The sequence below is a fragment of the Chelon labrosus genome (assembly GCF_963514085.1).
Source record: "Chelon labrosus genome assembly, chromosome: 23".
Lineage (NCBI taxonomy): Eukaryota > Metazoa > Chordata > Actinopteri > Mugiliformes > Mugilidae > Chelon > Chelon labrosus.
Genome location: NC_140356.1, coordinates 396753 through 410482, shown reverse-complemented (window position 1 = coordinate 410482; position 13730 = coordinate 396753). Strand labels below are relative to the sequence as shown.

The window sequence follows — 13730 nt, the reverse complement described above, 5'->3', positions numbered from 1 at the left end:
ATCAGCCTGAGCCATGGACACCATACCTATATGGTCCATGCTGGGATAATTAACACCTGTAGCTGTACAATTTACAACAAATTGATCACTCCGATACACTTGGAGCCGCTTATTTCTAGATCAAGCCTTCTGCTTTTAAAACTTATACGGAAAGGTGAGAGACCAGGAGACAACCAGTAATTTGCAACATAATGATACATTTGGAACTAGGCATACACGCCCCCCCCCCCCCCCCCCCCCACACACACACACACACACACTCGCGAATATCTATCTATCTATGGCTTTATCACTATGTCCCTCTCTCTCTTTGTATCTCTGTGCATTTCTCTCTCTCTGTCCACATCATATGTGTGTGTTAACAAATGAGAGCAGAAATTAAAAAAAAAATAAAAAATAGCCTCTCAATAATAAAGTGTAAAGAAACCAATGTCAATACATATACACACACACATTGGTTTGAATTTGACATTCAGTGCTCTTGTTAACTGTTGTGAGCATCTAAACAAGAAATCTTTTGAAGTAAGCACTTAAAAAAGTTGTGTGTGTGTGTCTGTGTGTGTGTCATGTCTGGAGAGCAGACTGGCTGTGCAGCCTACACGGTATTGGTGACACGATAAAGTGCCGAAGCAGCGTGCAGCTGCCGCTGCAGCTGCGATTAGGTTGCCTCGGATTAGAAGGTATCTGCGCCGCGGAGAGGAAGCATCTCTTTGTCACCCTTTCATTCGATGCCTGCATCTCTCTGCACACGGAGTACCGACTGGCGATAAACGCTCGTTCACATCCGACGACACAAGCAAACGGCTCGCTTATTGCTCCTTGGTTGAGTCTTTTTGTCTTTGTTTCCTCCTTTTCATTTTCCTGTGGTCGCAGTGCTGGATTGTCCCCTCTCTAACAAAGCCTGATCTCGTTCTACCTGCGGACAGCTGCTCCCTGGACCAGGCAGCTATTGGTTGCATGGTTGTGCTTCGGCTGCTCCAGCGGCTCAACAAATGCAGAAAAGAGAGAGAAGTTTCGGTAAGGCGCCTTTTTCGGCTTCGGATTCAGTGAACGGCACGTTTCATGTGCGTTGAGGGTGCTCGACTTCAAGTTACAGCATCTCTTTGTCGAAGGCAGCGTGTCCACATATGACCTGCTCTAACCTGATCCATTAAGCTATCTATCTTATGATGAGCTATTCCATAGGTCGGCTAGCTAACTTTTCATTCACATATTAGAAAGGCGTAGCTATGTTGCAGTGCTATACTGGTTTATGTGATTGGCTTATAACGGTTTCCGTCTATGTGCTTGAGAAAGCTGCATGGCAAATTGATTTTGTGTTAAGTCCGAATTGGCCTTTACCGGCAATAGCCTGTGCTGCCATGGCAACAGTAATTAAATGGATATGGTGAAATGTCAGAATCTCGTTGCCGATCAGCTGGGACTGAAATAGCATGCCATTCTCCGCTCTGTCGCTCCATCATCCTAAACCCGATCTGGCTCGATGATGGTATAGACTACATGTGGTTAGGGACACGCAGCAGCCGCAGCGGTCTGGACGCCCACAATGAGAGAGTGGAAAGGAAACATAATAATATCAAGAGGGCTCCGAGCAGATGTAATTTCCCTTTCTGTATCTATGAAGGTTCCTTCACTTCCGCCGAATGAGTGGCCAAATTCCTGCCTGTACCCTCCCCCACTACCCCCCGAGTTGATTGCTCAGTAAAAGGGGAATTGAAACTCTTCCCTCTTTTGGTTTGTAAATGATTGACGGGGACTCTAGTGTTAACCAGACTGGACGGATCAGTGCCGCTGAACAGCGCTGCAAAGAGCCACCGGCCGTGCGTCCGGATCTCTAAATTCGGCACATAAAGAAATGAACAAGAGCGCCAACGCACTTTAACAAATTAGAAGAGCTTCCCACTTCGCTACAACCTGTTTGATCCTCGCTTTGCAGCTTAAATTCTTAAGAAAAATATGTACTGTTTATGTTAGCAGGTGTACGATCATTAGACATCATTCCTTTTTCTGTGTAGTGGCGATTTGAAAATAGAAACAACTGAAGGAATATTGTCAACAATGTTAGCCAAGCTAAACGTTAGAAATTAAACTTATATTTAAATACTAAGTTAAACAGATTTCTGCTCCCAACAGTTCACAAGAGCACACTAGTTAAGTTCAACCAATCATGACTCATTCCATAAGATAATTTCTTTCTTGGTTTCTTTTGACTACATTATAATTTAATTTACAAAATTTTATTTAGTAATGAATATTCAACTTTTTAATAGTGTTTTTAACATTTTATGTTTTTAAGGGGGGGGGGGACTGAACATTTCAAAAAGTTGTAGGGGCATATATCTCCAAATAATAGACCTACCAATGTGATCAGTCCACACTTTTTGCATTCTCACACAGCAAGAAAAAATAACAAGCTTTCACTAAAATAGAATAAACGTTATTTTGTGAAAGTATGAAAAACACTGGCTTTAGGAGAGAAAAAAATCCCTTTACCACTGGCCAGCAGTTTTGTACACTTACAAGTAAATGGCTTAACACCCACCCACTCCAGACAGTTTATTTAGCCTATTTTACAGTGACCAAAGCTTAAACTGTGAGGAACCTAAAGAAATATTGTGTGCGTGTGTGCGCTCGTGTGTGATGAATGGGGGACAAAAGGAAGTGGGGCTGTGCCTTTCCTCTGGGAATGGTAGGAGAATACTAATTCCAGCCCAGTACGAAGCAGTATGGTTCCCGCCTCCCAGCCCCCAGTGGACCAACAAAGCCTCCCCACAGTCTGCTCAGGCCAAACAATACAGACTGCTGCAAAGCTCCCCTACATGCAGCCACACCCCTTTAAACAGAGTAGGTCAAAGTAAAAGAAGTGTCTTTGAAGAAATGTGAAACTGTGGTTTTGTGTTGCCTGTGTTAAATCATGAAACAAGTAGTTTTAGTTTGGTTTGTAGTGATCTTACCAGTTGGGGGCCTGTTTTTTTCTTTGACACAATCAGTCCATTGCTGTTAAATGTGATTGATTTTTTTGTCAAGAATAGGCTACTTTAATTAACAGTCCTACATTAAATTATACAGTAGGTCAGAAATGTCTGGTAAAAGCTGGGCCTCCTCAAACCATTTTTGTGGTGTTTTTTTTTTCCACAAACCAAAGGCTACACTGTCTGAGTAATTTGCTAATCAGTGAAATAACCAGTTTCAGTAATAGTATTTCCATGAGTAGGGCTGTGAATGTGCAGCACAGCTAACCTCTGGTACATTTACTGGTATGGGAACTGTTGTGTATTTACAGATTTTGAAATATTCTTTGTGTTTAACATAGGTCTGGGGTACATACTGTACACAGGATGCCTATTGCTACATCACACTGACCTTGCAATCAGTACACAAGAAGATAAATTAATATATTTAACACTAATAATAATTTAACTGCTTTGAGCTGGCCCCACTTCCTTTGTGCAATACACTGTGGAACAATTAGTGGCTTCAAAGGTATGTTTTGATTACCCATCATTTTAAGTGTTTTATAAAAATAAGTGAACACTTGACTGAGTGAGCTGAATGGCTTTTTGTATAGCACTGCCAAATAAATTTGGAAAAATATATATATTTTTTTGTTTTGTCTTCCTGAGTATGTGTAGACAAAGCTTAATCTCAGTGTGTATATATATATATATATATATATATATATATATATATATATATACACACAACCTTATGAGAATTTTAGTCACAATTCGAAAAAACAGCTCTGTGTTACCACAGATAAAAATTGAATGGATGCTCTTAATGAATACAATTCAAGTGACCAATGAAAGTCATGTGGCCCACCCTTGACATGTTAACTCTATTTGCCTTGAAACAGTCGATATTCAAATGACATTTCTTAAATTCATGACAGTTTGTACATAGACTATATCACCACTGAAAGATTTTATTTGCTTTTGATTTGCTTAAATATGAAGGAGTACAATGAAAACACTAATACTATGAATTTTTGCTGTCCTTTATTTTATCATTTCACATTTCTTGTCAATGAAACCTTTTAAAAACTATCATACATTTTACATCAGAATTTTAATGTATTATACATCCAGCCAGATCATTTAGCTTATTTTTGCCCTATACATCTTGTGTTTTACACTAAGGACACCATCATTTAGAAAATGTTTGCCAACTCAATCCGTGTACTGTTGTTTGATGAGTGTTACATCCTCTCAATGCTTCTCCCAGGTATACAAATGCTCTCCGTCCAGCCGGACACCAAGCCAAAAGGCTGTGCCGGCTGCAACCGGAAGATCAAGGACCGCTACCTGCTGAAAGCCCTTGATAAGTACTGGCACGAGGACTGTCTCAAATGTGCCTGCTGTGACTGCAGGCTAGGTGAGGTGGGCTCCACGCTGTACACCAAAGCCAACCTCATCCTGTGCCGGAGAGACTACCTACGGTAAGTAAGCTGACTGCTGGTCACATTGTGTTGAGCTGTTTGAGAAGTAACTGCACTTTATGCACATTTAGGGTTCAGTGTGAGCCATTCCTATTCTCCTTAATTGCAGAATGGAGGACAGACAGATTTTTATGCGTAAAAAGGTCTCAACATTTGTGAGAACTGAAAAATGCAGTCTGTGAATTACCCTTTTCATTTTTTACTCTTTCTAAATTTTAAGTATTATTTTTTCTTTTGATTGGATTATTTTCATTGTTGTTTTTCAGCAACTGGAAACATTTGTTTATTTTAACATATATTTATGGTTTATTTACAATTTAATTTAAGTTTCTCTTTTAGAATACAGTTTTAGTATATGGCTGCAATATAACTACAGTGTAATCTGTGTGGATTGTAATGACACTGACGGCATCAGTGACCTTAAAGAAGATTCATAATGTGCCCCAATAGTAGCTCACCTGGGAGTCCTTACAGCAGCAGCCAGTGTTAAAATTAGTTGCGTGTCTCCCTCCTCAGTCTTGCCAGTCTTTCTTTACTATTATAATCAAATACGACAGAAGAAATAGCGCAGGCATTATGAATATGTTGATAATATGCTGATTGACGGATATGCAGTTTATAAGTCTAACTGGCTTTACACCAACGTTTCATTGTGACTGATTAATTCATGTTCATTTATTTTGAGAATTTTTAGCAAATATCAATAAAGCCTCAGTATTCTTAAGTGACACTGTGTACATGAAGCAAGCCCATTTAAAGGAATACTCCGGAATTTTGGACATAGGGCCTCATTTACAACTGAGCCGGTGTGATATAGGTCGGTGGAGACCGTTTTCAGCACATTTGATCCATTCCTTATATTTGCACAAATCACTGTTGCTAAACTGGTGTTGAGCTAGCGTGCGTCAACGGTAACATCCAGCCTGTCACTAAAAACAGCTATAACTGCTCCGCAGAACACCTGAGACAAATGTATTATAACGTCGGACTATCGATGTACATGTCAGTGTTGGTAGAATCATTTTAGAAATTAAACGAACCTTGCATGGCATTGGAATAGCTTACACTTTGTTCCCTGTTGTTGCTTAGGCTACGGCAGCGGCGGACTGATATTATCTCTGGGCTAAAATTCCGCTGCTGCTGAGAAACTAGTCCCTCAAAATGTTTTATCATTGAAAATGCAAGGTTCGTTTAATTTCTAAAATGATTCTACCAACACTGACATGTACATCGATAGTCCGACGTTATAATACATTTGTCTCGGGTGTTCTGCGGAGCAGTTATAGCTGTTTTTAGTGACAGGCTGGATGTTACCGTTGACGCACGCTAGCTCAACACCAGTTTAGCAACAGTGATTTGTGCAAATATAAGGAATGGATCAAATGTGCTGAAAACGGTCTCCACCGACCTATATCACACCGGCTCAGTTGTAAATGAGGCCCTATGTCCAAAATTCTGGAGTATTCCTTTAACTTTATTATCCAGATGAACAACCCTTATTTGGCACTTCATCAGAGTATTTAAAGATACTGAGATGATAGGATATGTCTTTCTATTTCCGGGAGTAAAATTCAAACAGCTTTTATTTGCATTTGACTTTGTTGTTGTATACTGTACTGAATTTACTTTATTTACTGAAATAGATTTCACTAACCTGCGTAATCAGTGTAATAAAATGTTTCTCTACTTTGTCATTAATCAGTTTTCAGACATAGTGACTGTAGTTGGTATAATGGCTCAGTTAAGTTGGTATTAATAGTAAAATCTGGGATGCAAACATGAGCCACGGGATAGCAAAACTATTGTAAACGAAGTCTGTGAAGGTTCTCAGTCATCCAGGTCATGGTATATCCAAAATGGGTTCAAGTTGCTGGTTGCTGGTGGTTGCTGGTTGTTAACAAGCAAGTTTCAGTAGGAGTTCCTATTTAAACCTCAGACTTCCCACCAGTCCCCTAGAACTGAAGAAGCTACTTGTATGAGTGGTGAAACATCTTCTCAAAAAACTCTACAAGTCCAGTTGCCTTTTTTGAACCCTTTTTTGATATACTGTAAACATAATTGGGAGCGAAATCATTCGAGATGTGAACAAGCCTTTACTGATATAATCACCATACCCTGTGTTAGATTACTTGAAAACTATTGCTTGATATGGAAATATTGAAACCTTTGTCTCCTGAGAGCTGCAGTGCTGTGGTGGTTGTAATGACACCTGCTGAGAGATAAGCATTTTTCTTAAGCTGGCTTTTAAGTTATTTACATGAATTAATTTGAAGTTTAGGGAGAACCGACACATATACAGGTTTCTACCGACATGTGGTACAATAAAACGACGTCTGTATACCTGGGGAAAGGGTCCGATACCAAGAACATGATTTCTGACAAGAGAGTTACTGTTTTTCTCTCACTTGTCTTCAACAAGATATTGTATCTCTATATTCTTCTGCAGTAACAATACAGACATACTATCATCTACATAACATCCACAGGAGTTTTAATATTTTGTATCTTTTATGTTCAAAGTGCTAAATCATTTTCAGATTTTCTGCATGAGGTTTTAACACTCCTTTCCACTGACATTTACAAATATTTGTATAGATCATTACAGATCTATACAATGTTGAAAAAATAAAATAAAAATAGGGATGCAACAAATATTCGGCCACTGAAAAATTTTGCATTTTCGGTTTTTGGCTGAAAGACTTTTATCACCGAAACAACAAGGCCGAAACAGGATGTTGTGATGACGCAAGCAACAACCGCAGCCAGCACGGGCATGTCTGCCGTGTGGACGTATTTCAATATATAAAGTATTATATAAATATATAAAGACCCACTGATAGCGATTCGCAAAACGCGTGATGCTGAAATTTCAAGAGGCGTGCATCTGCAAAGTCACGTTTAATTTATCACCTGAAAGCCAAACATCCAAGTAAGGAAGTTTCCCAGTGATGGTGCCGGTGCCCATTACGTCGATCGCGTGCCATTGGAAAAATAAATAAATAAAAATAGTCTAATCATTTATCTGCTGCACTTCCAAAACAAACAGCAAGACAAACTTAATCTTTTTGTTTTGTTTTTTCACTTTTTATTGCGACATGCCCGTTCAGCGGCACACATCCACAGCTGTGCACAGCTTTAATTAAGACTACCATCTTTCTTAAAGGGACAGCGCTGTTTTTCTAAAGGTGCAGTGCACCCATTTTTTAAAATAAAAATAAAAACAAATATGCTCAGTCTAACCGCACAGTGGATCGATGCTGATTTCCAGCTGCAAAAGCTTCTGCTCCATTATTATTTAATGTACACATGAGTGTAGTCAAGTTAAACATTTTATTTTGAATTTTATTTTATATTATATTGTGCATTGTTGGAATGTGCTAAATAAATATTTTCATAATTTTTTTGTAATTGATTTATTTTTTGAAACATTACTATTAATTTATGCAATTGCAATGCCTTGATTGTAGTGAGGGTTTCCGGCCTTGGGTTCGCCATTTTTGGTTTTTGGTTTCGGCCAAGAATTTTCATTTCGGTGCATCCCTAAAAAAAATTTAAATATTGCATTTAATATTTTATTTTTTTTTTTGGACAACTGGTTTTAGGACATGGTTCACTCATGATTTATATAGCACAGCATTCTGAGACCCGTATATACTGCATACAAAGTATGTCAGCCCACTTCCTTGGCCCACTTCTGTTTATTCCAAAATTGGTGATATGAGTCTGTAGACTAATAGGCTTTGTAGAGCAGCTCCAGAAAATATTCAATATCTGAGCCCGAGCAAGCAATCAGTTTTACTGAATTGCTATGTATGCTCACACATATCACACACAACGGCATTTTAGACCACCTTTTTATTATTAGGTGAAGCACAAGGGCCCAACAGAGCCTGTCTGTACAAAATGATTAAATAAAAGGCTAGTAATCAGCTAGTAAGAAACAGCCAGAAGATTCCAGGACCAGGCTGAAAGAATCAAGGCGTCAAGACATAGAGTGCTGGAAGGAGACCACTGGGCATTTAGTCCTGGGCCAGATGACTCTGCAGTAGGGGTTGCACGAGTTTAATTTTTTTTTAAATTGGCTGTTATGTGATGAAAGACAAGTTGACGCAGACTGGTCGCTGATGACGTCACTAATAAAAAAAAAAAAACAGTAAAAAGTAATGCTTTGCAAGAATGAAATCTATATTTTTGACCTGAATACATATGCTGAGAACAGACAGCTCATGTGCTACATACTGTGCACTGTGGATATGTAGAGCCAATATAAAAACAGACTGCAACTCAGTACCATCAATAGCATTTAATAGTTCTCAACAGGGTGTTGAAAGATGGGATAGTGTAGCTAATAATAAAAAAGTGGTATTTCTTTGAAGCCTTCTGCAAGTATTATACCACAGGGCATTTGGTGACGTTGTTAACTGACCACTGTCTGGAGTATTTGGATCGTTCCTCTGCTAGCGTTACCGGATGCCTTGTGTGTGCATTGCAATCGCACTTTTGTTGTATTTTGTTTTATTTCAAGACTTACATATTTTGTACAGTATGTCATGGTAGTATTTAGCCCTGCGATGGACTGGCGACCTGTCCAGGGTGTACCCCTGCCTCTCGCCCGATGACAGCTGGGATAGGCTCCAGCAGATCCCTGTGACCCTTAACAGGACTAAACGGGTGTAGAAGATGAATGAATGAATGTCATGGTAGTATGAGCTTCATCTTTAGTGAAATATTTCCATACACTATCCCACGCGTTAGAGTACTCTAATTACTTTTTTCGTGTAACTTGTAACGTAACGCGTTAGTTTCGTGGGTTAAGTAATCAGTAACTTCGTTATTTTTTTTAAAAAGTAATCCGTTACTTTAAGAATTTCTCCGGATAAGGAAAGTAAAATTCCGACTGCAGCCTGCTTTTTGTCAGACAGTACTGTGCCACCTGAGGATGTGTCAGCGGAGGTGCAGCGCTGTGATGATGCGTCTGTGCCCTGCTGACCTACGTTACCTGTGTGTGTGTGTGTGTGAGTGTTTTCAAACCGCAGGAAAGATGGCAGAGAGGACAGCTTTTGAATCGTGGAAGTACGCACATTATTTTCAATTCGCCAGCAAAAAGGACAAGAACAACATAATGGTAAAATGCACACTCTGCGTTGGTGAAAGGCTTCTGTCGACCACAAAAAAATCCACTTCCAATTTTAAAAAAAACATCTTGTATCCAAGCACCACTCTGTCACCCTGGTATAGTTATCCTGAGTTAATTTGGTTGGATGAATGACGTTATTCATTGTCAGGACTTCTCGGTGCATTTAAAGGAGGCTGTGTGTCTGTGTCAGTTAAGTTGCAGCATGTGCAAGGCGCTGCAAACAGCTTTTAATTTTTGGTAACGCATACTTTTATTCATAGGTAATGCTGTAACGTAACAGATTACTTTTAATTGATGGTAACATTGTAACCTAATTAACTACTTTCCAAAGTAACTCTACCCAACACTGGTTGTAACCTAATTAACTACTTTCCAAAGTAACTGTACCCAACACTGCACTTGATGAACCAGTGCTAGTTTGCTGCAACAGCACACTGGGCTCCTTACCTGTTGTCCACGTTGTTATTGTCACGTCATCAGTGACTAGTCGACATGATGCTTAAAGCAGTGAAGTTGACAAAACGACTTGTTGACCAGTCTGCACAACCCCTACTCTGCAGTAGTTCAGGTTAGTTATCTGCTCCAGCCACGATCGGCAGAGATGAACTCACCCATGTGGACTGGTTTAATGCTATGATGCAGGTCAAAGTTCAGAAATTCTCACACTCTATAAATCTCAGTCACAAATTCCAGTCATATCTGTTTAAGTAGCGCTTAAATGTCATTACCCTGTATTGATATTGATGAAACATGAGATACGATGATGTCTCAGTGTAATACCTAGCGTAAATATTTCCAGTCCTCAATCTAAGTACCTCCCTGAAAGTGTTTGTCTATTCATCACTCAGTGTTGTCAGGTCCTTCTTGACCTTGTGGCTGCTAGCAGTTTCAGAATAAAAAGTGTAAAGGAGTTTGCAAACATCCATCCACCCCAGGGTAGCAACAAGAGAGAAAAAAGAAAGGATGACTTTATAGCTAGTTCATTTATGTATTTAATTGCCTTTAAAGTAAACTATATAGGTCCTCAGTGTGCACCCATACACCCTTGTCCAAGTCAGTCCCATTCTGCTTGGCAGGGTGGCATATTTTTAGGTCTGACTTAAGAAGGGTTAATAGAATGTCTGCAATCAGTCTTAAAAAGTCTTAAATTTGATAATGCCAATTTAAGGCCTTAAAAAGTCTTAAATACGAGCATATTTTGCATTGTAGGTCTTAAATTACATTTCGTCAAGTCTTAAATCCTTATGTCCATTTACTGCTTCATGCGGATTTCGTTCAGTGCGTCGGTGGCATTCACAGTTAGTTCCATGTGTTTTGTGTAGTTCTTTATTAAATACAACTATTCGCAGTACGCCGAAATTAAACTACAAATGAGACCTGGAAGTGGAATCCAGTGTTCAGCCCTGTTTGTAATGTGTTGCTACATCGGATCAGGTATGGTACGGCCGTACGGTGCAGGCGAAGCGGGGAGATTTTTTCGTCACGTAACGTTTGTTAGCGATATGGATTTATCCTTTTGGATTTGAGACTTATTCTGTCACATGGACCTCGCTGTCAGCTTGGGAAATTGGCAAGATGTAAGTTTAATGATTGCTGGCTTTGTAACGTGGAGTTGGAGAGAAGCTTAGCCACGTTTACTAGTAGTATGCTTCATGAAGACGAAGTGGAGGGATTTCAGCACAATACATTTATTAAACAGAGCCAGGTCTCACGGTATATTACAGAACACTATAATAACAGATAATAAAATGTTCGTGGCTTGTAGCCTTCACCAGCGTCCACATTACGGAGATTGAGGACGCAAAAAAAAAGAGACGGATGCAACAAGAGTGACACCTGCTGAAGTAAGCGATGAAAACAAAGGAGGCGCCGCCATGTGGTGTAAACTGGTAATGCTCCATGTGACAGTCTGGCTGATAACAGCTTGAACGAAATGATTACGTTGATTAGCTGAAACGTGCTGAACAATCCTTATGAGGCGAACTGCAGACTCTACCGATTCTGCTGCTTCATCATCATAAAGTGACGTGTGGGAATGGGGCATGATAAGAATCCGTGATATATAATCTATTTAAAGTGCGCAGTAAACTCTGACGGCCTGAAATCATCACTGGCTCTATATATTTTTCCTCAGTTTTCCTGCCAATATGGCGGTGTCAACAATAGAAGTCACGTGACGCCCGGAGTTCTATAGCGGTCTACAGCGATGTGTTTCAAAGCCATTTAATTCCACTGAAATGCATTACAAAACTATGCATGGCACATTGGATGGAGGAAGTTGGGACATGTCTCAATGCATGTTAAATCACATCTAGAGGGTAGTTCATAGTTGAATGACAATGCATTTTGTTATTTTGAAAGTAATTATGGGTCTCAGGTTTTCCTTATTTTTTGTACTTCAAGTAGGTCTTAAATTTAACCTATAATGGTCTTAAAAAGGTCTTAAAAAGTCTTAAATTTCACTTGCTCAAACCTGCAGAAACCCTGTAGGAAGGTAATAGGTACTGTCTCCCAAATCAGTTGCTCTCTTTGAATACGCAAACCAACATTTTATCAATAAGGCTCCCTGTGAAACTGAAGCTTAATCCTCTAATAGAGGACAAGAGCTTGGTGCCAAAGAAGAGAAAGTGGCGGATATGAGCTTGGTGCGAGAGAGAAGACAGTAGAAGACATGTGCTCAGTGCATTGTCCCCCAGCAGCCTAGGCCTATTGCAGCATAACTAAGGGATTGTTGAGTCCAGCCCTAATTATGAGCTTGATCAAAAAGGAAAGTCTTAAGCCTGACCTTAAAAGTAGAGAGGGTGTCTGCCTTCCGAACCCAAACTGGGAGCTGGTTCCACGGGAGAGGAGCCTGATAGCTGAAAGCTCTACATCCCATTCTACTTTTTGACATTCTAGGAACCACAAGTAGGCCTGCACTTTGAGATCGAAGTGATCTGTTGGGATGATATGGTACAATGAGGTCTTTAAGATATGATGGAGCTAAGCCTTTAAGGGCGTTATTTGGAAGGAGGATTTTAAATTCTGTTCTACATTTTAAAGGGAGCCAATTTGAATCAGTTGGAGACTTTTTAAAGAGCTATTTGGACAGCCAGACAGTAATGAATCCAGCCTGGAAGACACAAATGCATGAATGCATGAACTTGAGATGAGACAGGATGTTCCTAATTTTGACAATATTACGCAGGCGAAAGAAGGCAGTCCTGGTTACTTGCTTTATGTGACATTTAAAGGACATTCATTCATTCATCTTCTATACCCATTTAGTCCTGTTAAGGGTCACGGGGTCTGCTGGAGCCTATCCCAGCTGTCATCGGGCGAGAGGCAGGGGTACACCCTGGACAAGTCGCCAATCCATCGCAGGGCTAACACACAGAGACAAACAACCATTCACACGCACACCTACGGCCAATTTAGAATCACCAATTAACCTAATGAGCATGTCTTTGGACAGTGGGAGGAAGCTGGAGTACCCGGAGAGAACCCACGCAGACACAGGGAGAACATGCAAACTCCACACAGAAAGGCCAGCCGGCCCATGGATTGAACCGGTGACCTTCTCGCTGTGAGGCATCAGTGCTAACCACCTCGCCACTGTGCCGCCCGAATTAAAGGACAAATAAAACACCACGGTTTTTCACAATAGTACTGGAGGCCAAGAAACCATGTCATCCAAAGAAACTAAGTGATTAGATAATGAATCTCTGAGATGTTTAGGGCCAAATACAATGACTGTTTTGTCTGAGTTTAAGCGTAAAAAAATGACAGGTCATCCAAGCCTTTATGTCTTTAAGGCATGCTTGGAGTTTAACCAGCTGATTCGTTTCATCTGGTTTCATGGATAAATATAGCTGGGTATCATCTGCATAGCAATGGAAGTTTATGCCGTTTTTTTCTAATAATATTGCCTAATGGAAACATGTATAATGTGAATGTTCTTCTGTCTGTACCCGGCTGGCTTTAGGCAGATGGGTCCCTGAGCTGGGTTCTGCTCAAGGTTTCTTCCTGTTAAAAGGGAGTTTTTCCTTGCCACCGTCGCCTTCAGGCTTGCTCTGGGGGTTTCAGGCCGGGTTTTTGTGAAGCGTCTTAAGATGATTTATATTGTTATGGATGCTATATAAATAAAATTTTATTGAATTGAAAAATTGAGAGTAT

General features: G+C 40.0%; 1 protein-coding gene across 2 annotated transcripts in view; it reads left to right on the top strand.

Moving 5' to 3' along the window:
* The first annotated feature begins 888 nt into the window (after positions 1-888).
* Positions 889-13730, top strand: part of lmo3 (LIM domain only 3) — a 45397-nt gene continuing 32555 nt past the window's right edge. Inside the window, exons 1-2 of one of the 2 annotated variants that reach the window (XM_084573913.1) lie at positions 889-1017; positions 4225-4438. In XM_084573913.1, coding sequence (XP_084430039.1) covers positions 993-1017; positions 4225-4438 — 239 coding nt within the window. In that variant the 5' untranslated portion in view covers positions 889-992. Of the gene's footprint in view, positions 1018-4091; positions 4439-13730 lie in introns of those variants that run through there. The other variant, XM_084573912.1, reaches the window with a different exon arrangement.